Here is a 25,520-nt window from a genome sequence, read left to right as displayed (position 1 = left end):
TTTCTCACCCTCCACCCCCCACACAAATTCACTCTCCTGCTGGTGATAGCCCATCCAAAGTGACAACTCTTTACACAATGTGCATGATAATAAAATTGGGCCATTTCCTGCACAAATTCAGGTTCTCTCACCCCCTCACCCCCCTCCCAAAAACCACACACACAAACTCACTCTCCTGCTGGTAATAGCTCATCCAAAGTGACCATTCTCCCTACAATGTGCATAATTAAGGTGGGCCATTTCCAGCACAAATCCAGGTTTTCTCACATCCCCCCCACCCCCCCCCCCCACACACACAAACTCACTCTCCTGCTGGTAATAGCTCATCCAAACTGACCACTCTACTAGAAAAAGTAGAAACCTGCTAGGATCATTTGGGATCTGTCACTTAATTCCCCACCCTGTAGGAGCCTGGGACATTAGTGCTCCTCAACCCCTCCTGTTCTCTGCCTGTGACATAACAGGTTAGTCTCTTGAGGGCTGTAATACTTGGTCAAATTCTGATTTGGCTTACTGTGCAGGTGGTGTTGGTGACCTGTGATATACAGGAGGTCAGAACAGTTTATGGGGTACTCCATTCTAGCCTTAAATTTTATGAAACCTTTTCATCTGAAAAGCTTCAACAAAAAGTGACTTTGAATGATGCATTTCTTTTAATGTATCAGGTTTTTTAAAGTCAGGTTTTGTTATTGTTGGAAATTTTCTGGGTTGAGATAAAGTAGAGATGAAAAATTTGGGGGGGTGGGGGGATTTCCCGCCTCTCTCCCCACTTCTTCTACAGCAGGAAAAAATATTTAGATAACTATCCCATGAAAAAAAAAATTCAAGCCAAACCAAAACTGCTTAGTTTTCTCTGGAAAAATCTTGTCAGAAGTGGCATCTGTTCAGTTTTTAGACCATGCACAGATATAAAGCACTAAAGCACAAAGCAAACGAGACTTGGCCCCCAAAACAGATGGGCCTATTGCAATCTCTCTCTGTTTGGCCAACCTGACTGCCACCTTGCCATCCCTCTAGTCTACCCAAAGTGTAACCTCCAAATCCATCTTCTTCTCCCATTCCTCTGACCCCTCTCCTTGCACTGCAGCTCTTTCTGTGTCCCATTCAAACTCCTTGACTTCATCCAAAAGCCTCTATATAGGCCTGCCCTGGCTTTATCTTCTCACCTCCTTTTCGTTTCCTTCTCCTTTGCCTGAGCTAACCTTCTGAGCCCTACCTACCATGCAGATGCACTTTAATCCCTAAACACAGGGCTTTCTACATTCTTCATAATTAAAATCGAATCATGTCTTTGCAGAGCATTAAGCAGAGAGCAGAACTCTCCGTGGATTCGTGGTTACAGGTAGCCCTAGGTCTAATCTAACTTGCTAAAACACTTTAGGGTAGGATTTTCAAAGGAATTTAAGGGAGTTGGGTATCTAACCCAACCAGGGGTGGGATTTTAGGTCAGGAGATCTAAAAGCTCTTTACAAAAGTTAAGCATTATCACCTCTGTTTCATAGAAGCCCCTCCCCTCCCAAGACTCAGAGACAGGATGGGACTTGCCCTCTACACTGCAGCTGGGAGGTGCAATTCCCTGCTCAGGGAGATTCGCACACAGTAGCGCGATCAAGCTCACACACTGAAAACAGCGTGGCCAAGGCCAGCCGCCCAAGTACAATCTGTTGGAGATCCTAGGTATGGACTCGGGAGGCCAGCCCAAGTTACAGGAGTGCTAGCTTGGTCAGAGCTATCCCAGGTACGTCTACCCGAGCTAGGAATGATACCTTCCAGCCACAGTGAGGATACCCCCACAGAGCCTACCAGAGAGCTGGGAATAGAACCCAGGCGTCCTAGTCCATGTTCTAACCCTGGGAGAGGCCCCTCAGCAGCATTAGTGAAAGCAGAGAGCTGGAAGCCCCAAGACTGAAACAAAGGAAGGAAAAAGACAAACATGATAGCGTGAGAGAAAGCTTCTGTGGAGCAAGCCACAAGCGGCAGACACCGAGAGCCAGGCCTGCCGACAGCAATGCCGGGCCCCAGGGCAGAACAGTCAGTGGGCCCCCACAAACGCACAAGCCACGCCAGCGTGGAGGTGGTCCGCCTGACATTTGGGCAGTGCTGCGCCTGTGCTGGCTGGTACCCAGTGAGCTGCTGACTGCGCTGCTGGGCACGCTCTCTTGGCATGGCCAGGGCTTCCACATGCCCGCCGGTGGAGTTGCCAACTGTCCAATTGCACAACCCCAAAGACCCTTGCCCAGCCCCTGCCCCTTCCCTGAGGCCACGCCCATGTCCTGCCCCTTCTCCATCCCCCCTCCCTCTGTCGCTCGCTCTCCGCCATGCTCACTCACTTTCACCAGGCTGGGGTTTGGGTGCGGGGTGCAGGCTATGGGAGGGGGTTTGGGTGTGGGGCGTGGGCTCTAATCTCCTGGGCCCCTGGGCAATTGACCCTTTGTCCCCCCGTCGGCAGCCCTGCCCAGAGCTTGCTTGCCTGCACTCGGAGAAAGAGAGCGTGTGGCTTACCTGAGTGAGCTACTCTTTGCAGAAGAGGGTCATAGCCGACGTGTCTGCTTTTGTCTGTATGGGCCAGGAAGAAGTTGACCACACCACTGGTGACCACGCAGTTGGGGAACCCTTCCAACTTGTGGAAGGAGCCGTATCTCAAATGCAGACAGCCGCTGTCGTCACCCTGATCATAGAGCAGCTGAAAACTGTAGGTGTTCCCATTCACGCTGCCTCCAACCTGGAGAGCAGGACCATCACCCACGTTATTCAGTTATCGCTTTCATCTCCTGGCAGACTCAAAGCCTGGGCTAACATCCGCTGATATCAACAGAAGCCCTTCCATTGACTGGCCCAACCCCCTGAACATTGTTACTGTTCTGCACAGTGGGAATCTCAACATGAGCAAGCCCCAGTTTACAATAGCTTCTAGGTTCTTGTGAGCTGCTGCTTGGAGCTCATTCCCTATGACATCATGTTCTTCTTGTTCCTCATACCACTGTCTGTGTTTATCAGCTCAGAAACTGGAGTGTTGTTTCCACTAGCATGGTGTAGGTGCTGGTGAAAGCTGCTGGATTGGGATCACTAGAGAGACCAAAGTTCTGGGCCAAGATCAGACACGGCATTTGCAGAAGCAGGACAATCCTTCCTCCCACCTAACCTAGAGACATACTATGGAATCACGTCTCCACGGTACATTCTTTCATTGGCCCTACTGACAACACGGCCAATCTAATAAGCAGCCAAAACTGCACTGAGATCTATTCATTTCACAGGGGGCACCAAACAGCTCTCATCGGAAGCTTGTTACCCTTCACTAAGGATTTGGGTTGGATTTGAAAACATGACCAGAAGTTATAGGCCATCAGTTCCATAAATCCTCAGAACCATCCACTCTCTCAGGTCAGCTGTCACAGTCCAAGGTGTGGAAATATTTCCCAGTAACTCTAAAAAAAGACTCTGAATCAAGAAAATACTTAATGGGATCAAAAACAGCGCCAACTGGCTTCAAAATGTTCTTACTGACCTAGGGTAAGTATTCTTTCTGGAGTTACGATCCAAGCTGAATGGGTGGTGAGGGAAGATTGTGATCCAGATTGGAGCTGTTTTTCCAAAATTGGCCAAGGAGAGTCCTGCTCTTGGCAAAAACTGATGTCACTTTTCAAGAAGAAGACATCTAGTGTTTGAACAAAACCAAGAATCCCCTTGCAGAAGCAGTAAACTAAAGTGATCGGGAACCAGTTGCATCAGGCTTATTGTTTGCCAATACTGTGCCCTATCTGTTCACTTTTCTGCCTGCTGTGAGGTTGTATTGAACCAAAACACAGAAAGGAGCCAGATACCCAGAACTATGTAGTAAATATCCAGGGTCAAATGGTAATGCACCAATTTAAGATGGGCACATTTGAGAACATGAAACCGATCTGATGCATGAAGAAAGCCAAGTAACATAGATGAGAAACACACACCACCCTCAAAGAACATTTTGCCAGATAGCATTAACCTCTGGTGTGGTCACAGTCAGTCAATCTAAAAATCCATACAAGATTTTCCCCATCATTTGAAAGCAAGTTTCCCACCCTTACCTTGAATTGTATTTTAACACAATAATAAAGATTTATGGCATAATCTGATGAGCAGAAGACTAAGACAGGTCTGCAGGGGAAGCAACATTCCTTTTCTCTCCTGACTAATGGCCAGATTTTCAAAGGCTCAGCACCCATTGTGACACTTGAGCACTTTCAAAAAGCCCGGAACATTTTCCAAGGGTACAATTTATTTGCATTTCTTACCATATCCAAGTTTGTTCTCTCCAGCACGTCCAATAGTTTCTCAATTTTGGTGTTTTCGGTGAATAAGAAGTCATCGTCAACCCAGAGATAGTACTTGGTTGTGACCTGAGATATTGCAAGATTCCTTCCGGCAAACCAACCCTGGTAAACAGAATCCCCAAGACACAGAAGGGTAGGGTCAGAACAGCTTTATAAGAAGAAAAATTATGTATATGCAAATACACACACACAAAGCTGCTTAGCTTTGTGCAAATCGTTTTTATCCAGAAACTATTCTGAAAAGGAGGGTCATCTGAACTACTGAATGAGAATGAAATAGAACACCTTTGCAACAAGGAGTGACCTTATAGTAAGACAATCACTTGCCCATGTGATAGAGAAACCAGTATATAAGGATAGTTAAGCACTGGAAGTATTTACCTAAGGAGGTTGTGGAATCCCCATCTTTGAAGGTTTTTAAGAACAGCGTAGACAACCCCCTGGAAGGCATGGTCTAGGTACATTTGATATCGCCTCAGTGCCTGGGGTGGACTAGATGACCTCTTGAGGTCCCTTCCAACCCTACATTTTTACAATTGTAGGCTTTTAATTCATTAGATCAGGTGATTTTTCTACAGGAGACTTCAGTCGCCATCCTATAACCTCTCTCTATTTGTATAATTCCTAGGGCTCTTCACATTCTTTATGGAGCCCCAAGGTTCCCTCATTGTCTCTCCTCCTCCTATCCCCATGTCGCAGCAAGCCCGCTGCTGGCCAAGGACTGGGTGGGACTGCCTCTGAAACTCATTAATGAGCACCAAGGAAATCACTTTTGAGCAACACGGAGGCATGCCTTGTCCCATGCTGCCAGCCAATGGGGCTACTGAGAACAGACAGGAGCCTTAAACATTCATCTTTGATCTTTCGTAGAGCATTACAGGCCAGTGAGCCAGTGTAACTATTTTTACAAAGCTTGAATAGTTACACAATAAGATGCTCCATTCACAAAATGTGCTGGACACCCACCATTCCCATTTAGGTCAGTGAATGCTCAAAATGAGGCCAAAAATTCTGTATAGTCAACAACGTGTTGACTAAGTCCATGAAGATTAATAGGTTGGTAAACCACTAGGAACTGGATTTAGACCACTAACTCATCTCATATACCACTACGGTAGCTTAAGTTAAATTGCTGTGGTACCAGTGGTAAAGCCCATAGACTGACATGGAGAATTCAGTCCCCTCTGTCCCAGCTATCCTAGCTAAGCAGCCTTGGCGCGAGGTCATGGAACAATAACTGGATATAAATTTGAACTGGTGGCCTACAGGTGAAAGATTCTATACAACACAAACAATCCTCTGAGCCATTCCACTTTGTTTCTTTGGGCAGGTGGAACTGGGTACATGAGTCTTAAGAGTCCTTAGAAGAATGTGTGGTCCAGTGGATGGGGCACGGGGCTTAGAGTGGTCCTCAGGAAATGTGGGTTCTATTCCTGGGTCTGCTGGGTCACCTTCCCTTCTCTGTGCTTCCATTACCCCTCCCACCTTTTGTCTGGCTCATCTACTTAGACTGTGAGCTCTATTTGGGGCACGGACTGTCTCTTACTATGTGTTCGTAGAGCTCCCAGCACAACAGGGCCCTGGTCTCAGCTGGGGGCTGTATGTACTACCATAATCCAAATGCTAATAAAAGAGATGGTATTTTCAACAGTGCCCAAGCGTTTTAGGAGCACAAATCCTAATGTAAGTCAATGGGATTTATGTTCCTAAAACACTTGGGCACTCTTGAAAATATCATCTTTTATTAGCGTTTGGATTATGGTAGTACATACGGGCCCCAACTGAGTGAAAGTCAATGGGATTTGTGCTCCTAAATCACTTAGGAGCTTTTGAAAAATCCCATCCAATAAGGTGTGTTATTTAGGATGTGGCCTCTCACCAGTGAGCAAGCCTGTGTCTCACAGAAGGATGGAGGGCCTTGCCTGAGACCTGTCTACATGGCCAGTCCTGTGCAAGTGACAGACCTTTCCAAAAGGCATGATGTAATGCTCAACGTTCTCATCGATGATCTTCTCTGGGACTTTGCTGTCATCGGCGACAATGATTTTTATGTCAGGGTAGTACTGTCGGATGCTCTTGATGAGGAGTCGAAGTTCGTGATAGCGCAAGAAAGTCTTTGTGGTGATAGTCACCAGGGAGCTGATCTTCCGATCTGTAATTGTAAACAGGGAAGTGACAAAAGCTGGTAACATTTTACTGCAGTTCTTTGCTTTTACTCACCATTCCTGAAAGATCTTACCTGCAGGAGGAAGGTGGGCATGTGGTTAGTAGAGCGAACTAGAACACAACAGCTGGGTTCTCTTCCTAGCACAGACTGCCACAGACCATGGGGAAGAGCAACAGCGCTAGGTCAGCAACCGTTGGGACTCTGAACAAGTCATCCTCTTTGTCCCTAAGTTGCCCTATCTGCAAAATGGAGGTAGGGACGTGGGGCATCCCACGGATTAGCTAGTGTTTGTGAAGTGCATTGAGATCCTCAAATGGAAGGCACTACACTAAGTGTTGTCGGAGCCAATCCAAGGTTTTCCCGGAATTAGAACATTTAAAGAGGTCTGTTCATTCAGGGCTTTTCAGTGGACATAACTTTGGAAGAACCTAACTGGCCACAAAACATTAACTATGATGCTGATGTGTTTAGCCCTTGTCAATTACACACGTTTTTGAATGGAGAGGCATCAGGAGACCGGAAAGACTTTAAGAAGCCCAGCATCAGGCCTAAAAGAGTAACTAACTTCTACCACAGTAAAGACTGGAGTAAGGATTTACCATCAGCAATTGCCAGCTTGCTGGAGCCACTCCCTGACACCCCCTTAAAAGGGCAAAAGGGGTTTCCTACAGGGAGGTACTCAGAAACACTTACCTGCTCCAGGATCAAACAACTTTGGAAGGCCGGGCTGTCGGATGATCACAGGAAACTGAGCCACATGATGTCTGCTCTCAAAACTCACTTAGAAAACAAGAAAAGCAAAATAGGAAAGTTGCATCACTCATAAGTCTTCAAGTATTCTGGAGATCTTTGATGACAAAGTGGAAACCTCCAAGTAAGAACCTTGATTGGAAATCCATTTGTTCCCTGGCAATGCTTTAGGCTGGAATAGATAAAAGTGGCCCCCCTGATTTTATATAGTGTTAAATGACCTTCCAGCCTCGGTGATGGAAAATGGACAAGTGGGAAGCCTAGAAAGAGTTCTTTGAAAGACCTCTTGTTCAACTGACTCAAAAAACTGGATACATTCTTTTTCCCAAGTACCAGGAATTCTCCTGGCTTGGCAGTCTAGCTTCACCTCATGTGTAGTTAGAAGCCAAAGACTGAAGCCCTGATTCACTAGGAAGCAGGGCATCGAAAGAGGCTTCAGCTTCCTGAGGATCATAACTGACCTCACCAATCTCTGCCAAAACTTTGAAAGACAGCTATGGAAGATGGCAGCATCCTGCATCTATTTCTCAGCTCATGCTGTGTTAAATAATGGGTCTTTCAGAAAGATGCCTTCTTGGAGGTAAAGTTAGTTTAGCAGATGCTTGAAAGTGGCCTAGTAACACTAGAGAAACTGATGGAAAACTGCCAAGGATAGGATGAAGAAATCATCCAGTCGATACTCACTCATATCTACTGCAGTGAGCTGGTAGACCACACTGGTGTATGTGACATGCTCAAGGATGAAATTCAGCAGCTCCACATCTGAGGTCAAGATGATCAGCTCTTTCTCGCCCCGTCCACTCACAACATCGTCAGAGACATCAGCAAGCGTATTGAGGGTTCCCAGAGATGCTCGCAGGATCACCTGCGTTAAGTGCCGTGGGGCACAGAGGTGGAAATCTTAGGTGTCATGGTAAAATCACAAGGCTTCCCCTCTCCTCCCTCTCTGATCTGGGTCGATCACATGGCCGTCACTTTAAGAACAGTCTTATTTAAAGGGAAAGAAGGGAGATCTGACCCCACCACCATCCTCACCCGGTTTCACTAAAAAGAAGACATCCTTGTGGAGGTCAATAAAACAGTCACCTCCCCGCCCCCAGTGTCTGAGGCGGTTCTCTGTGGCTTCAGAAAAAAATTGTAAATGAAATGTTGAACATGCTTTTAAAATGTGAACTGTGTGGGGAGAAAAAAAAATGTCTTGACTGTATGAGGGGCTAGCCCATGCAGTGGAACATTAAATCTGGGAGATTGTAAAGGATTCCTTCCTTAGCTAGACAGGGCAATGTGGTCCACTGAATAGGACACAGGAGACCTAAATTCAATTCCTGGCTCTGGTAATCTCAGGCAAGTGACTTCCTCTCTCTCTCTCTGCCCCTCTATTTTCCTTCCTTAGTGTCTATGAAAGCTTGTTGGGGCAGGGACTGTTTTACTAAGGGCTGGTCTCCACTTCAATTTTTACCAGCATAGCTACATCAGTTAGGGGTGTGATTTTTTTTTTTTTTGCTGATATAGTTTCAAGGTACCTTATATTGGTGGAGCTGGAATAACCTGTACTGCCAGAAGCACTTTTATAACAGTATAGCTGCATCTGCACTAAAGGGAGCTGCTGCTTTAACTATGCCAGCATGGAGCAGCAAAACTTGAAGGCTGCATCCACACAACAGACTTCTGCTGATGTACCTATGTCAGCTTGTTTTGCTCAGGTGTATGAGATAAGTTATACCAGTAACATCACAGCTTTGCTGGTATAGCCATGTCTGCACTTGGACCACCTTGCCAGTATGCCTTACCATTATACCTATGCGGGGTAGAGCATTCCGTGTGTAGACATGGCCTGAGCATAGACCAGCCCTATGTATTTGTATAGTGCCTGGCACAGTGGGGCCCCGATCTTCGTAAGATCTCTAAGAATTTGTCTGTGCCTAGACTGCAGCTGGGATGATGCCTCCCAGCCCAGGTCGACAGACTCATGCTAGCTTCCCTCGAGCTAGCGCACTAAAGGTAGCAGTGTGGCATATTGTGGCACAGGTGGCAGCTCAGGCTGGATCCCGAGTCCAAGCCTGCCTGCCGCCCACCCACTCAGGTTGGAGCTCAGATGGCTAGCCCGACCCACCATCTATCCTGCAATGTCCACACTGCTACTTTTAGCACCCTAACTCCAGTAAAGCTAGTGAGTCTCTCTCTATCCGGGCCGGGATTGGAGACATACCCAAATGCTACTATACTAATACAAGGCTGGGAAATCAAGCCCACCTTCGTAATAGAAGGAAAACCTCATGAGAAATGTAAAACTAATGCACCTTTCATGCAGAGAGATCTCAAAGCATGTTACGCACTTGCCAAGGTAACCCTGGACTACAAACTTCCCTGCAACATCGTGAAATATACCTGGTACTTTTCTTCAGTCACTCCATGCAAACCAAGCCCTTGAAGAACAAAGGGAAACATACATAAGGACAGTAAGTAACAAGCCTAAAGCCAGTGTTTTGACTCAGGTGATTATTGTTCCCTAACAAGACTCCAGTCAGCCCACCTGAACTGGGATCACAGAGCTGGATACAAACAGAACATCAGCTCTTCTCTATGCATTTTCCCCCCTCAATTTTATCCTGGAAGAGATCTAGAGATGTCAGTAGTATTTTTGCATTGGGGCAACTCTAAAGATTTAGGGCTAGATCATCAGCAAGCATCAGCCAGGGAAGTCAACAGAGCTACACTGATTTACACCAGCTGGAGAGCAAGCCTTTAGGTTTCCACCACTCCCTGCACCTTATAAAAGCCAAACATCAATAATTTTGCAAGATTACAACATTTGAAGCAATTAAGTAAGTGGAAGAGGAATTTAAAACCAACTACCACAGAGCTCTTCAAGAAAGCATTTTGCATTCAGATGGAAGAGCCGGTCTGCACTCGGATGACAAACGAATCAAGGGAGATTTATTGTGAAATGCAGATGGGATCTTCACTGTTTCAGCCCTTTTCATAATTGTTTTTTAAAATGCTCTGTATACAAAGTGCCTCATGGTTATTCTTCTAAGAGCCCATCCCAGACATTTTGTGCACTTTACTGGAAGGAAACCAGATCTCTGGGTATCAGCGAATGGATTTTGAATTCAGCAGTTTTGTATGAAGGGTTGGGTCTTCAGAGTAAGCCAAGTCCAATACAGGTGCAATGAAGAACAAAGCCCCCCTCTTTCATATAGAGGGTATGTACAAGAGACAGGGTCTTAGACGTCACTGGAAGTTGAGCCCATGAGCAGGCTATGAAAAGGCACAAGACAAGTATACCTGGAATCCTAATCGTGTGTAGTGGCATCACCTCTACTCCTTGAATAGGATAGCTTAATGGCAGGTTTGGTTTGGCTATTACTAGATCTTGAGTCATTGAGGGGTATCTGGAACAAATGCGAGGAGAACAGGGTCAGCGTCGGGAGGATAAGGGATTATGAAAATTGTGTTAACAGTAAAACAGAGTTTGAATGAGTACTTCTTTCTACCAACATCCCCTATCTGTTGGATGATTGTGGCTGAAATTTCAAGAGACAGTCTCCCACTGGGGCACCAGATGAAGCAACCAGATTTTCAGGATACATGGAGAGTGCAAGTTGTGTGCTGAGCACTTGTGAAAAATCTCTCTCGTACGTCAGTGCCTAAGTGGCAGCAGAATTGTTTGGAAGAACCTGACCCATAGATTACAAGATCTCTGAGCCAGGAGTGTCTTCTTTGTACACAACAGGATCCTGATCCTTCACTGGGGTTCTTAGGTGCTACTAGGCCTACACTTATGGTGGCATGTCGAGGTCAGACACTGTGCCCAAGAAGCATCGGTATAAATAGTCATGTAGACCTCGAGGCACTGCCTCAGCAAGTAGAGAAACACCGGAACCCTAGGCTATACACCCTACACAGCTCTACACACCACCGCAGTGTCTCTCACAGCCGAACGGCTATTTTTAGGAGCCTATTGTCCTGACGCCTCCCCATTCCAGAGCCTTTCACTGCCGTGTGTAGCTACACACCACAGAATGGGTGTAGCTGCAGTGAAAAGTAGACTGCATGTACCTTATGTGCCGCCACGAGCGTAGACAAGGCCCAAGAGGCATAAATACACGAAAAATCAGAGAAAGATGTACTCACCCTCACAAAGACAGAGAAATAGGGTAGGTGGTGGTTTAGATGGTGTAATGGTCCTCACTCAGGGTCTGGTTGGGGAGCATGGCCTAGTGGTCATGGCTGCAACCCCTAACTGTCAAGGGGATTGAGGGGAGGGGAGCCCAGGCCCTCCCACTCCACCAGGCTCCAACCTAGGGTCCTTTGGGCTACCAATGGTCTGGCAACCAAGGCTGCCCTCCCTGGGCCTCTTCCTCGCATCCCCCCTGCCCCCGTTATTCCAAGGCTTTCCCGTGTTGGGGAAATCCAAACCAAAATAAGTAAGAGGGGGCTACTATGTCCAGAGTCCACAGGGATACTTCCCTCTCTGGTTTTCTCTGAGATGGGTCCTACCTTCCCTCAGGGAGGGCCCCTTTGCGCAGCTGCATCAGATCTTTAGGCTTCCCTCTGCTCTGTGCTGCTGGAGCTATGGGCTGCAGGTCTGCTTAGCTCCAGCTCTCTGCCTCTCAAAGGAGCTAATTCCCTGCGTCTTTTAATTCCTCCAGCAGCTGGAGGATTTGCTGCAGGTGTGGTGGGGCAGGGCTGGCGAAACCCCAAATAATCCCTTATCCCCTTGGTGCCCAGTGTGGGATTTGTATACCCCATCACTGATGGTAACAACTGAAAGGATCATTTCTGCTTTCCTCCATAGCTGGGGTTTCTTCTACCTCAGTACAACTCAACCCCAAGGCTTCAGTTCATGAGACTTTCCCACATGAATTTAGTGCCAGGAAAGATGCAGGCTGGACAGGTCGAGAGACAGGAGAGTCCCTTTACCTTTTCTGATAGTGCTCCAACTCCCTCTGTCGCCTCTCTTTAATGGAGGCAAGGTCTTTCTTATCAATATAATCTTCCATCTGGTAGACATGCACACGGTCAGCTTTGGCGCACTCACACTGATTCTTTGGAGCTAGCCTGAAGAGAGGGAAAAAGAAGAAAACCCAGAAGGCTCAGCTTGTGCAAGGACACTGGAAGAATCTGCTGTTTTGTGACCTTTTGAAAATAATATGCATATGGCCAAGCTTGGTGGGTTAGGCCTGTATCTATATGGGCGTGTGTATATATATTAGTGATATGGGCCTAACCCACTAACCATGGACATGAAACTCATGTTTCAAATGCACACTGGCAAAGTTCTGATCTCAGCTGGACACTACCGTCCCAGCACTGCAGGATGTTCAGCTCTGGATGGGAACATTGTGACTGAGCCAGAGTTAAGAAGCGAACAGGATCCCATACTGCCTTGGCAGGTGAATGTAGCTTCCTTTGTAAGAAAGTTGGGTTACACTGTAGGACATTTGGGCCAGATTCTCAGCTAGTGTGTCAAGGTTCCTCCCCCACTCTGAACTCTAGGGTACAGATGTGGGGACCTGCATGAAAAACCTCCTAAGCTTATCTTTACCAGCTTAGGTCAAAACTTCCCCAAGGTACAAAATATTACCCCCGTTATCCTTGGACTGGCCGCTACCACCACCAAACTAATACTGGTTACTGGGGAAGAGCTGTTTGGACGCGTCCTTCCCCCCAAAATACTTCCCAAAACCTTGCACCCCACTTCCTGGACAAGGTTTGGTAAAAAGCCTCACCAATTTGCCTAGGTGACTACAGACCCAGACCCTTGGATCTTAAGAACAATGAACAATCCTCCCAACACTTGCACCCCCCATTTCCTGGGAAATGTTGGATAAAAAGCCTCACCAATTTGCATAGGTGACCACAGACCCAAACCCTTGGATCTGAGAACAATGAAAAAGCATTCAGTGTTTTACAAGAAGACTTTTAATAAAAAATAGAAGTAAATAGAAATAAAGAAATCCCCCCTGTAAAATCAGGATGGTATATATCTTACAGGGTAATTAGATTCAAAACATAGAGAACCCCTCTAGGCAAAACCTTAAGTTACAAAAAAGATACACAGACAGAAATAGTTATTCTATTCAGCACAATTCTTTTCTCAGCCATTTAAAGAAATCATAATCTAACACATACCTAGCTAGATCACTTACTAAAAGTTCTAAGACTCCATTCCTGTTCTGTCCCCGGCCAAAACGACTACAGACAGACACAGACCCTTTGTTTCTCTCCCTCCTCCCAGCTTTTGAAAGTATCTTGTCTCCTCATTGGTCATTTTGGTCAGGTGCCAGCGAGGTTACCTTTAGCTTCTTAACCCTTTACAGGCGAGAGGAGCTTTCCCCTGGCCAGGAGGGATTTCAAAGGGGTTTACCCTTCCCTTTATATTTATGACACGCCCCCCAAATCTCAGCTAGGGTGAAACACTGGATGGGATTTCTTCCTGGAGCTCTAGGAAAACAGAGTTAATAAGACACATGCATCTCTAAATATACTACCAAGTACATAAAGACTAACAATATTTTCCACATCTCAAGGACGATTTTAACCAGTTGATTCTGGGAAACTTTCACGGGAGAGTGCATCAGCCACTTTGTTAGAAGCTCCTGAGATGTGTTGGATGTCGAAATCAAAATCTTGGAGAGCTAAACTCCACCGAAGAAGTTTTTTGTTAGTTTCCTTGACGGTGTGAAGCCACTTTAGTGCAGCATGGTCGGTTTGCAGGTGGAAACGCCGTCCCCAAACATATGGGCGTAGCTTTTCCAGAGCGTAGACAATGGCATAACATTCTTTTTCAGTGACTGACCAGTTGCTTTCCCTCTCAGACAGTTTTTTGCTGAGAAACACTACAGGGTGGAATTCTTGATCAGGTCCTTTCTGCATTAAAACTGCTCCCACACCACGCTCGGATGCATCTGTGGTTACTAGGAACGGTTTGTCAAAGTCTGGGGCCCTTAGTACAGGGTCAGACATGAGTGTCGCTTTAAGCTTGTTAAAGGCCTTCTGACACTTTCCGGTCCACTGAACAGCATTTGGCTGTTTCTTTTTGGTTAGGTCTGTCAGTGGGGCAGCGATTTGGCTGTAGTGCGGTACAAATCGTCTGTAATAACCGGCCAAGCCTAAGAAGGATTGAACCTGTTTCTTTGACTTTGGGACAGGCCACTTTTGGATAGCATCCACTTTGGCCTGTAGGGGGCTGATAGTTCCTTGACCCACCTGGTGTCCAAGGTAAGTCACTCTGTTTAGGCCTATTTGACACTTCTTAGCCTTAACAGTTAGTCCTGCCTCCCTTATGCGCTCAAGGACTTTTTGTAGATGTTCCAGGTGGTCTGCCCAGGAATCCGAAAATATGGCCACATCGTCAAGGTAGGCGACTGCATATTCTCCTAATCCCGCTAGGAGACCATCTACAAGTCTTTGGAAAGTGGCGGGTGCATTTCGCAGCCCGAAAGGGAGTACATTAAATTCATACAGCCCGAGATGTGTGATGAAGGCTGACCTTTCCTTGGCAGATTCATCTAGCGGTACCTGCCAGTACCCCTTGGTTAAGTCCAAGGTAGAGATGAACTGGGCCCTTCCCAGTTTCTCTAATAGTTCATCTGTGCGTGGCATGGGATAGTTGTCTGGGCGAGTTACAGCATTTAGCTTACGGTAGTCCACGCAAAAACGTATTTCCCCATCTGGTTTGGGAACTAGAACCACTGGAGATGCCCATGCACTTTCAGAGGGGCGGATTACACCCATCTGTAACATATCCTGGATCTCCCGTTCTATAGCAGTTTTAGCTTGAGGAGACACCCGGTAAGGGTGGACCCTAATTGGGTGAGCATTACCTGTGTCAATGGAGTGGTATGCCCGTTCAGTCAGTCCTGGGGTGGCTGAGAACGTTGGCGCGTAGCTAGTGCACAGCTCCTGGATCTGCTGTCGCTGCATACGCCCAAGGGTCATGGAGAGGTTCACCTCTTCCACACCACCAGCACATTTCCCTTCATAATAGACACCTTCAGGCCACTCAGCGTCGTCTCCTCCCTGGGCTGTAAACTGACAAACCTTTAATTCTCTGGAATAAAAGGGCTTTAGAGAATTAATATGATACACCTTAGGCTTTCGGTTGGAGGTGGGGAATGCTATGAGATAATTAACAGCTCCCAGGCGCTCCTGGACCACGAATGGCCCTTCCCACGATGCTTCCATTTTATGGGCCTGGAGCGCCTTTAAGACCATGACCTGGTCTCCTACTTTGAAGGAACGCTCTCTGGCATGTTTATCATACCAGGCTTTTTGCTCTTTTTGAGCATCCTGTAAGTTTTCTCTAGCAAGGGCTAAAGAGGTTCGGAGGGTGTTTTGTAGGTTGGTTACAAAGTCCAGAATGTTAGTTCCTGGAGAAGGTGTAAATCCCTCCCATTGCTGCTTCACCAACTGCAATGGCCCCTTAACCTCACGGCCATATACAAGTTCAAATGGGGAAAACCCTAAACTGGGATGTGGTACAGCTCTGTAGGCAAAGAGCAACTGCTGCAACACTAGGTCCCAATCATTGGAGTGCTCATTTACGAATTTACGTATCATGGCCCCCAAAGTTCCATTCTCCACCATGCCATTTGTTTGATGATGGTAAGGAGTGGCAACCAAGTGATTTACCCCATGAGCTTCCCAAAGGTTTTTCATAGTTCCTGCCAGGAAATTAGTCCCTGCATCTGTGAGGATGTCGGAGGGCCAACCTACCCTGGCAAAAATGTCTGCTAGTGCCTGGCACACACTTTTAGCCCTGGTGTTGCTTAGAGCTACTGCTTCCGGCCATCGGGTGGCAAAATCCATGAAAGTCAGTATGTACTGCTTTCCTCTGGGTGTCTTTTTCGGAAAAGGACCCAGAATATCCACAGCTACTCGCTGAAATGGAACTTCAATGATGGGGAGTGGCTGGAGAGGAGCTTTGACCTGGTCTTGGGGTTTTCCCACTCTTTGGCACACCTCACAAGACTGGACATAGGTAGAAACATCCTTGCCCATTCCCTCCCAGTGGAATGACCCCCCCAAACGGTCTTTGGTCCTGTTCACCCCAGCATGGCCACTAGGGTGATCATGGGCTAAGCTCAAGAGCTTGGCCCGGTATTTAGTTGGAACTACCAACTGTCTCTGAGGATGCCAGTCTTCCTGGTGTCCCCCAGAAAGAGTTTCCTTGTATAAAAGTCCTCTTTCTACAACAAACCTGGATCGATTAGAAGAGCTGAGAGGCGGTGGGTTGCTCCGTGCCGCCGTCCAAGCTCTCTGGAGGCTTTCATCTGCTTCCTGTTCGGTCTGGAACTGTTCCCTTGATGCTGGAGACATCAGTTCCTCATGGGATTGTGGACCTAGGCTTGGTCCCTCTGGAAGCGATATAGGGGATGGAGCTGTTTCTGTTGACTGTGAACCGCTCTCCGCTGGTGCACTATGTTGGGATTCAGGCTCCGGCTGAGCCTCTTGTGTAGGGTTATCGGCTGCTGCCAGTTCAGGTTCGGTGGGGCCCTCTGGTGTTGAGGTTGCAAGTACTGGATTCAGTGCTGACACGGGGTCTGGTGTTGGTTGTTCGGCTGGTTCCGGTTCTGGGACTGGTTCCGTCTGGGTCTCTGGGACTGGATCCACTACTGCTGTTGCAGACATTGGCCTGGGGTCCAGGTCCATCACCTCTGACTGGGTCCTGATAGAAGTTTCCGGAACAGAGCTAGGCCTCACGGCTTGTTTAGCCTGGCTGCGGGTGACCGTTCCCACCCTCTTGGCCTGCTTCACGTGATTGGCCAAGTCTTCCCCCAACAGCATGGGGATGGGATAATCATCATAGACTGCAAAAGTCCACATTCCTGACCAGCCCTTGTACTGGACAGGCAACTTGGCTGTAGGTAAATTGAAAGAGTTGGACTTGAAGGGTTGAATCGTCACTTGGATCTCTGGGTTGATTAAATTGGGGTCCACTAAGGAAGCATGGATAGCTGACACTTGTGCTCCGGTGTCCCTCCACGCGGTGACCTTCTTCCCACCCACACTCACAGTTTCCCTCCGCTCCAAGGGTATCTGGGAGGTATCTGGGCCTGTGGACCTCTGGTGTGATTCCGGTGCAATGAACTGTAATCTGTTGGGGTTCTTGGGGCAGTTGGCCTTTACATGCCCCAGCTCGTTACATTTAAAACATCGTCCAGCTGACGGGTCACCGGGGCGAGGTGGGTTTCTGGAGAACGGGGTGGTGGGACGATAAGGGGTCTGGAGGGTTCTTTGGGAGGTAGGTGGGGCTTTGGGCGGCCCCCGGTAATAGGGTGTGGTCTGGGGTGGTCCCTTCTGGTCTCCGCTCCAACTGCGACCAGTTTTCTTCTTCTCTGCCACCTCCACCCATCTGGCTCCAATCTCTCCTGCCTCGATTACAGTTTTGGGTTTCCCATCTAGGATGTATCTTTCTATTTCCTCAGGAACACCCTCTAAGAATTGTTCCATTTGCATTAGGAAGGGCAAATTTACTGGAGATTCAACACTTGCTCCTGATATCCAGGCATCCCAATGTTTCACAATGTGGTAGGCATGTCGGGTAAATGACATGTCTGGTTTCCACCTTAGGGCTCGGAACCTCCGACGAGACTGCTCGGGTGTTATCCCCATTCTGACTCTCGCCTTGGATTTAAACAGTTCATACTTGTTCATATGTTCTTTAGGCATTTCAGCTGCCACCTCAGCTAAGGGTCCACTGAGCTGCGGCCTCAGCTCTACCATGTATTGATCAGTAGAGATGTTGTACCCAAGGCAGGCCCTTTCGAAGTTTTCTAAGAAGGCCTCAGTATCATCACCTGCCTTGTAGGTGGGGAACTTTCTGGGATGGGAAGTGGTACCTGGAGAAGGATTGCTAGGGTTTGTTGGTATATTCTGCTGGGCCTTTATCCTCTCCATCTCCTCCACATGCTTCCTTGCCTCCATTTCCCTCTTGTGGGCAGCCTCCTGTACCTCCTTCTCCAGCCGCATGAGTTCTATTTGTCTTTCATGTTCCCTTTGTTTTTCCTCAGCCTGAAATTTGGCTAATTCCCGCTGTAGTCGAGCCGAGGATTTGGCCATTCTAACCTCTCTGTTTTTAACTAACTTTACACCCGAGGTTTAGAAATAAACAAACAAAACTTGGCTGTAAAATTTTGCTGTGCTGGAATAGAATACCTATTCTCTGATAGTGATTGTCAGCCTACAGAAAAAGACAATTCCCTTGTCTCTGCTCTGGGCCCAAATTAAAGCAAAAAACCTCCAACTACTTGGAAACCTGCTTACCCAGCCCAAAGAAAAAAAAATTTCTTTTCAAACCTGTGCTCCTTGTAAAACAAACAAAAAAAAATCAAAATCCTGAAAAAAAACCCTGCCACTTTTGTCTCCAGGCAAATGGGTAGAGCACACACCCCCTATTTACTTTTAGGAAGAAAAGAAAAAAAAACCCTCTGGGTTGGAAGACTGTGAATTTCCCTGCAGGAGTTAAGTACCCTGCCTCCAGGCAAAGAAAACCTGCAATTCACAAGATAATCCCCTTTTGTCTCTGCTTGGCCACAAAGCAGAAAAAAAACAATCTGCTTTCAGTTTCAACTGCTTCCTTTCCAAAGGAAAAAAAAATTCTTTTTTAAAATCTGTATTTCTAGTTCAAAAAATCTCAACTGGATCTCAAAATGATTTCAGGTTAATCCCACCACTGTGCCACCATGTCAAGGTTCCTCCCCCACTCTGAACTCTAGGGTACAGATGTGGAGACCTGCATGAAAAACCTCCTAAGCTTATCTTTACCAGCTTAGGTCAAAACTTCCCCAAGGTACAAAATATTACCCCCGTTATCCTTGGACTGGCCGCTACCACCACCAAACTAATACTGGTTACTGGGGAAGAGCTGTTTGGACGCGTCCTTCCCCCCAAAATACTTCCCAAAACCTTGCACCCCACTTCCTGGACAAGGTTTGGTAAAAAGCCTCACCAATTTGCCTAGGTGACTATAGACCCAGACCCTTGGATCTTAAGAACAATGAACAATCCTCCCAACACTTGCACTCCCCCTTTCCTGGGAAATGTTGGGTAAAAAGCCTCACCAATTTGCCTAGGTGACTACAGACCCAGTCCCCTGGATCTTAAGAACAATGAACAATCCTCCCAACACTTGCACTCCCCCTTTCCTGGGAAATGTTGGATAAAAAGCCTCACCAATTTGCATAGGTGACCACAGACCCAAACCCTTGGATCTGAGAACAATGAAAAAGCATTCAGTGTTTTACAAGAAGACTTTTAATAAAAAATAGAAGTAAATAGAAATAAAGAAATCCCCCCTGTAAAATCAGGATGGTAGATATCTTACAGGGTAATTAGATTCAAAAACATAGAGAACCCCTCTAGGCAAAACCTTAAGTTACAAAAAAGATACACAGACAGAAATAGTTATTCTATTCAGCACAATTCTTTTCTCAGCCATTTAAAGAAATCATAATCTAACACATACCTAGCTAGATTACTTACTAAAAGTTCTAAGACTCCATTCCTGTTCTGTCCCCGGCCAAAACGACTACAGACAGACACAGACAGACCCTTTGTTTCTCTCCCTCCTCCCAGCTTTTGAAAGTATCTTGTCTCCTCATTGGTCATTTTGGTCAGGTGCCAGCGAGGTTACCTTTAGCTTCTTAACCCTTTACAGGTGAGAGGAGCTTTCCCCTGGCCAGGAGGGATTTCAAAGGGGTTTACCCTTCCCTTTATATTTATGACATAGTGTAACTGCACAGAGCCACTGACACCAGCTAGGAAACATGTCCTTAATTACAGAGGGAGCCCAAGAAAGCTGTTGCTCAAGGTCAGGGCCTGTGCTGGTGCAAAAGCACCTAATTAGCCCCTGTCTGGCCAGCTCCAATCAGAAGAAACAGATTGGGGCTGATGGAAAAGGCCGGATGCCAGCCTAAGGATTGGCAACACCTGCTGGCCTGACAAGCCAAGGGCTATATAGGCTGGGAGGGAGCCAGAAGGCAGGGGGCAGCCATGGAGAAGTCAGGGAGGGAGCTGGAGGCCTCCTAGCTGAAGGCTGACTCTGCCTGTAAGGGAGGTAACCAAACCTATAAAGCTGTATATAGATGGACACTAGAGGTGGGACAATGATAAGTAAATAAAGACCCAGGTGTTGCACAACCCTGAAGCCTCTCCAAGCCTTATTGGGGAGGACAAGCGGGGCCCAGGAAGGGGGGAGGGTCATGAACCCTGTTACAGGGCCATAAAACAACAAACAAACCAATCCACCTCCCCTCCGCCCGCTCCATCATACTTAATACCAGAGCCAACTTTTGGGATAGAGAACCAGTGGCCATGCCCCACCTCTCCTTCCCAGTTTGGAAAGGAGAACCCTATGAAATACTGAACTGGGAGTCAGGAGATCCAGGTTCTATTCCTAGATCTGCCACTGGCTGTCTGTGAACTCAGAAAAGTCACCTAATCTCTCTCGCTGGATGTCTCCTTCCCATGGGGAAGGGAGCAATGCTGCAAGATTCCACTCCCTGCAAGAGGAGAGAGTTTCTGGTAATGACAGACTGGGGCCATCTTCCCAGCAGCCAGGAGAGGTGACCATCGCCCTCCTATCCAGCATGCAGAAGGGATAGGGACAGAACACAAGGAGGAGGGAAGCTCCAAACCCACTTAAGATCCAGAACAGAGAGGGAAAGAGCCCCCTCTTTCATCCCAGAAACTGGGTCAGGTCAAATGCAACCCTCTATATCTCTAACCGCCACCAGCCCAAACAGCAAAAACAAGCAACCACATGGGCATGTGCCTCAGGGATCACTGGAAAATCTGGACATAATCCATAATACGCTTGATGGAGATTGTGAGACACTTGTCTCCCTGCAAGAACGGGTGTCGAGGAACAATAAATCCCACAAACCGTTAGCAATAAAGCCCCCACAAGTTGCCCAGCTGCCTCTTTTCCACTGTCAGAGGTAAACAGAGACGTACTTGGGTTTGCATGGAGGGGCTTGTGTCTGAGCTTCCTCTTTCTGGGTACAGATCAATTATTTGCAGGTCCCTTGGCTGGCAGACTTGATAGTGCCTTAGGCAACTCTCTGAGTCCACTGAGAAGTTGCAAGACCAGCTTTATTGGTTAGAGGTGAGCAAGTTGACCCTCAGCAATAAATACCTTATCTACGCTAACTCCACAGCCTACTTCTTCTTTCCCCCACCCCTCCCAGATATTGTAACCTGCCTCCCATTCTACTCCATTGCTCCCCAGAACCATCCTGCTACACCACATTCCCTCCTACCCCAGCCCCATGCAAGCACTGTGCACTACACGACTCCAGGAGGGGGGACTGAAGTCTCGGGTGGGCTCAGGCTTCAGTCCCCCCTCCTGGAGTCGTGTCGTAATTTTTGTTGTCAGAAGGGGGTCGTAGTGCAATGACGTTTGAGAACCCCTGTACTAGACCACACTGCCCCTGACGAATAGATTTCTGGGAGGAAGCCGTAGCTCTGTTTTCCAATTGCCTGTGAAATAAAAGGCCAGCACTTCAGGCTCATATTCAGGAATGAAGTCAGAGTTTAAGGCCAGACAGGATCACAAGATCATCTAGCCCAGGGGTCGGCAACCTACGGCACGCGTGCCAAAGGCGGCATGCGAGCTGATTTCAGTGGCACTCTGCTGCCGGCCTGGGATTCCGTCCACTGGCCCCCTGCCAGCTGGGATCCCGGCCGCCGGTGCCGCTCGGCCCACTGCTGGCCTGGATGGACGGAACCCCGGGCCGTCAGCGGGCAAAGCGGGGCAGGCAGCCAGAATCCCAGACCGGCAGGGGGCTGCCTGCCTGCCGCCGGCCCCACTCAGCCCACTGCCAGTCTGGGGTTTCGTTCACCGGCCCCTGTAAATGTAAAATGTATGACTGGCACGTGACACCTTCAATTACAGTGAATAAATGAAGACTTGGCACACCACTTCTGAAAAGTTGCCGACCCCTGATCTAGCCTGACCGATGTATCACAAGGCACGAAACACCACTCGGCCACCTGCACCCCAACATCCAGAATTAGACCAAAGTATCACAGCCCTCAAGAAGCTAAACTAGTACTTGCCACAGGCAGAGAACAGGAAAGACCAAAGTGAATGGCAGGGATCAATTTGTCCTGTTATCTTTTATTATTCATTTGTCTTGGGACCATTAGGTGTTGTGTGAAAACAAAGATGCAGCTGAGCCACATGGTAGAGAGAGAGCAGCTGCTATTTTGCCAAACAACAACAGGGAAGAGGAAAGAAAGTTAATTTGAATCCCATTTCTACCTAGCTATTATTGCATCAATCATGAAGGGTCTACTTAAAATCTTGGAGAAATCCCACAATTTTTGCAGGTTGGTTACGGCATAAATAGCAAATTTCATGGATGTGTTACACATCCGCGAAATTTGCTATTTACGCCATGACCCATCCACAAAAAATGTGGGATTTCTCTGCAGTGTTTTTCAAACTGGGGTTCTCAAACCCAAAAGGGGGTTGCAAGCCTATTGGTGTGGGGGGTAATAGTATTACCATGCCTACTTCTGCGCTGCTGCTGGCAATGGTGCTGCCTTCAGACCTGGGTGCCCGGCCAGTAACTGCCGCGCTCCGCTGTCTTCAGAGCTGGGCGGCTGGAGACCAGATTTCACGGTCTGTGACGCGATTTTCACAGCTGAGAATTTGGTACACCCCTAATTATCATGAACAATGACATAACTCTGATGCATCATTATTTTCCTCCCCTAATGTTTTATAGCATGCCTCCTTTTTGTTCAAAAGAGACACTCTTCTGCACCACCATAGCATTTAGGCATCAAAGCTATAAAAGCTCCTAAAGGTACATCTACACTGCAAAAGGCCTGTGGCTGCGAGTCTCAGAGCCCAGGTTGACAGATTTGGGCTAACCCTACAGGGCTAAAAATAACAATGTAGACATGCCTGCTCAGGCTGGAGCTTGGGCTTTGAGACCCACCCTCACTGGATTTCAGAGCCCAGTGGAAATGTCTCTACAGGTATTTTTAGCCCCATAGTGCAAGTCTGAATCTGTAGACCTGGGCTGTGAGACTTGCTCCTGCTGGGTTTGGGTTTTGTTGTTTTTTTCGCCATGTAAGTGTACCCTTAGTGGCTTAAGTCCCATTGAATGTCAATGCGATTTAAGCACTTTTAAAAGTTTCCCCCATTACAGTTCTAATTGCTGTGATTGATTAGGTAGATCCAAAGGAATAATTATTTTTTCCTTGTATCCCTCCTCCCTGGCCCTGTGAACAAAATTTGCAATTTTCTCAAGTTTGTTAGTCAATATTATTTGCAGAATTAATTTTTGCAAATAATTTTGGTCTGTAGCTTGTTCGTAACCAATTTATAAGGAGCATCTAACAAGCCAGACGCTTCCATTCATCTCAAAGATCCTGTGAATTTTTATCCTTGGATCGGACGAAATAGGCAACTAGTGCAAATCATCCTAATTCCAAACCTGAAATTAACTTTCTGCAATATGGGCATTAACAGCTGGAGCAAATTTAACAATTCAAACAAACATTAGCCAACCTTTTCCTTTGCAGTATTTGCACAAATCTAGCTACGAAGAACAATTGAAGCAGTTAATATCAGCAAGGGAACTTACCAAATTCCATTGTAGGTAAACAAGGACTTGTATTTTTCTGGTGACAGAAGTTTCATGTCAGACCCAGCCTCTGAAATCTCTCCCTTGATCTGACTTTCAGCTGGCCTTTGCCAGTGCATGGAGGCCAAAACCACAACCACTGTACACGAGACCAGGATAAGGAAGTATTTCATACTGCATTAAACAGACGAAAGGAAGATTTCAGTAAGCAACGAGGCAGCATTTAGAAGCTGTTAGCTCTGTGGCTGCATTTCCAAACTCTAACGCATTTCACCTTCGGTTTTTCTCCCTTCCACCCACACCCAGCAGATCTGAATCTCTTCTTCATGTTCAGAAGAATTTTCTACCAAACAAAATAATAAAGCCTCCTTCCTTGATTATACTTAGGAAAGACTGACTACCCATGCTGGGAAGCTGTTATACCAATTATAGGACAGTTGTTCAGACAGAAACTTATGAGCTTGAGACAAAAACTGTTGTATTTTACTGTGTTTTTTCTCTGAACTTTTCGAGGGTGTTATTAAACCAGACAGCCCTGTGTCCTTTAGAGCATGACTAGTTAAGAATTTACCTGTTGATTAGTTGCAATGATTGGCTAAGAATAGATACTAAGACAGAACTTATTAGTTCTCCTAGTGTATCTCTGCTGCTACTTTCATTCCCCCACCTACCAAATGCCTCTCCTAGAATCCACACCGAGGGTTCTGCTGACCCATTTGGACTGTGACACAGGGGAAAGGTGCGCTGGACTCAGAGCAAGAACACCCTGAATTATAGGCCACTTCCTCCAGACACCACAGTTAGTATTTCTGCCATTCACAACCTTTATTATTCCCCAAAGACTACATTAAGACGCAGCAAAGGCTGAGAGTACATGTCAGTAATTCCCAGTTAAATACATTACAGAGATGCTGTAAATATATAAAAAAAATCCCCCAAAACCAAAACTCTCTTCCCCCAAACATTATAAACCCAGAAAATTCAGAGTAAATACATTTGGATTTCTCTTAAATACGTAGCCTTAAAAATGAACTTCCTAGGTTTATAGCACTTGGTATTTTGCATAAATAACAACATCCCTGTAATGTATTTAATACAGAATTGCTGATATGTACTCAGTGTTTATGTTGTTTTGTTCGGGAATTATCTTATTGTTTTCAAGTTAAAAATGTAATGCATGCACACTAAACACAAAACTCAACATTAGCAGGCCATACTTCATATCTTCACTCTATTCAAAATATCAACTTGCAGATTTTAAAAAATGATTTAGCTTGTCTGGCTGCTTCCCACCCGTATCCACACACACTTTAGAATGCCACAAAGCAAACAGAATGCACACCCCTCCCCACTGCCCTGTTTTGTAGGTAGATCTGATGCAACAGGTAGCTTTTGGAAAAAAGTGGTAACTACACACTTCATGATTTTCAGCATTGTTTACCCCCTAACTGAAGTTTCTGTCAGCAGAAGCTGGTCGGTGCATAAGATCTTCTTCAGGGAAACTCATGAAAAATTGCCTTCTTTCAAAATGGCTGGGCTACATTGCTTCATTGAAGATGGTGGCTGCAACTTCCTAACACCACCAGCCTTTCACCCACTCAAGCACTCTCCTCTGGGCTATGCCAGCCTTCTCCTCATTTTGTAGGTTAACAATAGGTGTATCCCAATCTTCGAGTCCTT

At 46.8% G+C, this 25,520-nt stretch overlaps 1 protein-coding gene across 1 annotated transcript in view; it reads right to left on the bottom strand.

The window, feature by feature from the left end:
• The window catches only part of LOC311513731 (beta-1,4 N-acetylgalactosaminyltransferase 2-like), a 29,656-nt gene extending 6,861 nt beyond the window's left edge, over positions 1-22,795 (bottom strand). The window contains exons 1-10 of the mRNA XM_084615759.1: positions 22,751-22,795; positions 20,677-20,741; positions 12,157-12,294; positions 10,519-10,625; positions 9,619-9,656; positions 7,915-8,095; positions 7,174-7,260; positions 6,278-6,465; positions 4,275-4,415; positions 2,503-2,722 (exon numbers count right to left, since the gene is read on the bottom strand). Coding sequence (XP_084471885.1) covers positions 2,503-2,722; positions 4,275-4,415; positions 6,278-6,465; positions 7,174-7,260; positions 7,915-8,095; positions 9,619-9,656; positions 10,519-10,625; positions 12,157-12,294; positions 20,677-20,741; positions 22,751-22,753 — 1,168 coding nt within the window. The 5' untranslated portion in view covers positions 22,754-22,795. The remainder of the gene's footprint in view (positions 1-2,502; positions 2,723-4,274; positions 4,416-6,277; positions 6,466-7,173; positions 7,261-7,914; positions 8,096-9,618; positions 9,657-10,518; positions 10,626-12,156; positions 12,295-20,676; positions 20,742-22,750) is intronic.
• Between the last annotated feature and the right edge of the window lie 2,725 nt (positions 22,796-25,520).

Source organism: Lepidochelys olivacea (genome assembly GCF_965140295.1).
Source record: "Lepidochelys olivacea isolate rLepOli2 genome assembly, chromosome: 27".
NCBI lineage: Eukaryota > Metazoa > Chordata > Testudines > Cheloniidae > Lepidochelys > Lepidochelys olivacea.
Note: the sequence above shows the minus strand (reverse complement) of the source record. Positions and strands in the feature narration are given on the sequence as shown.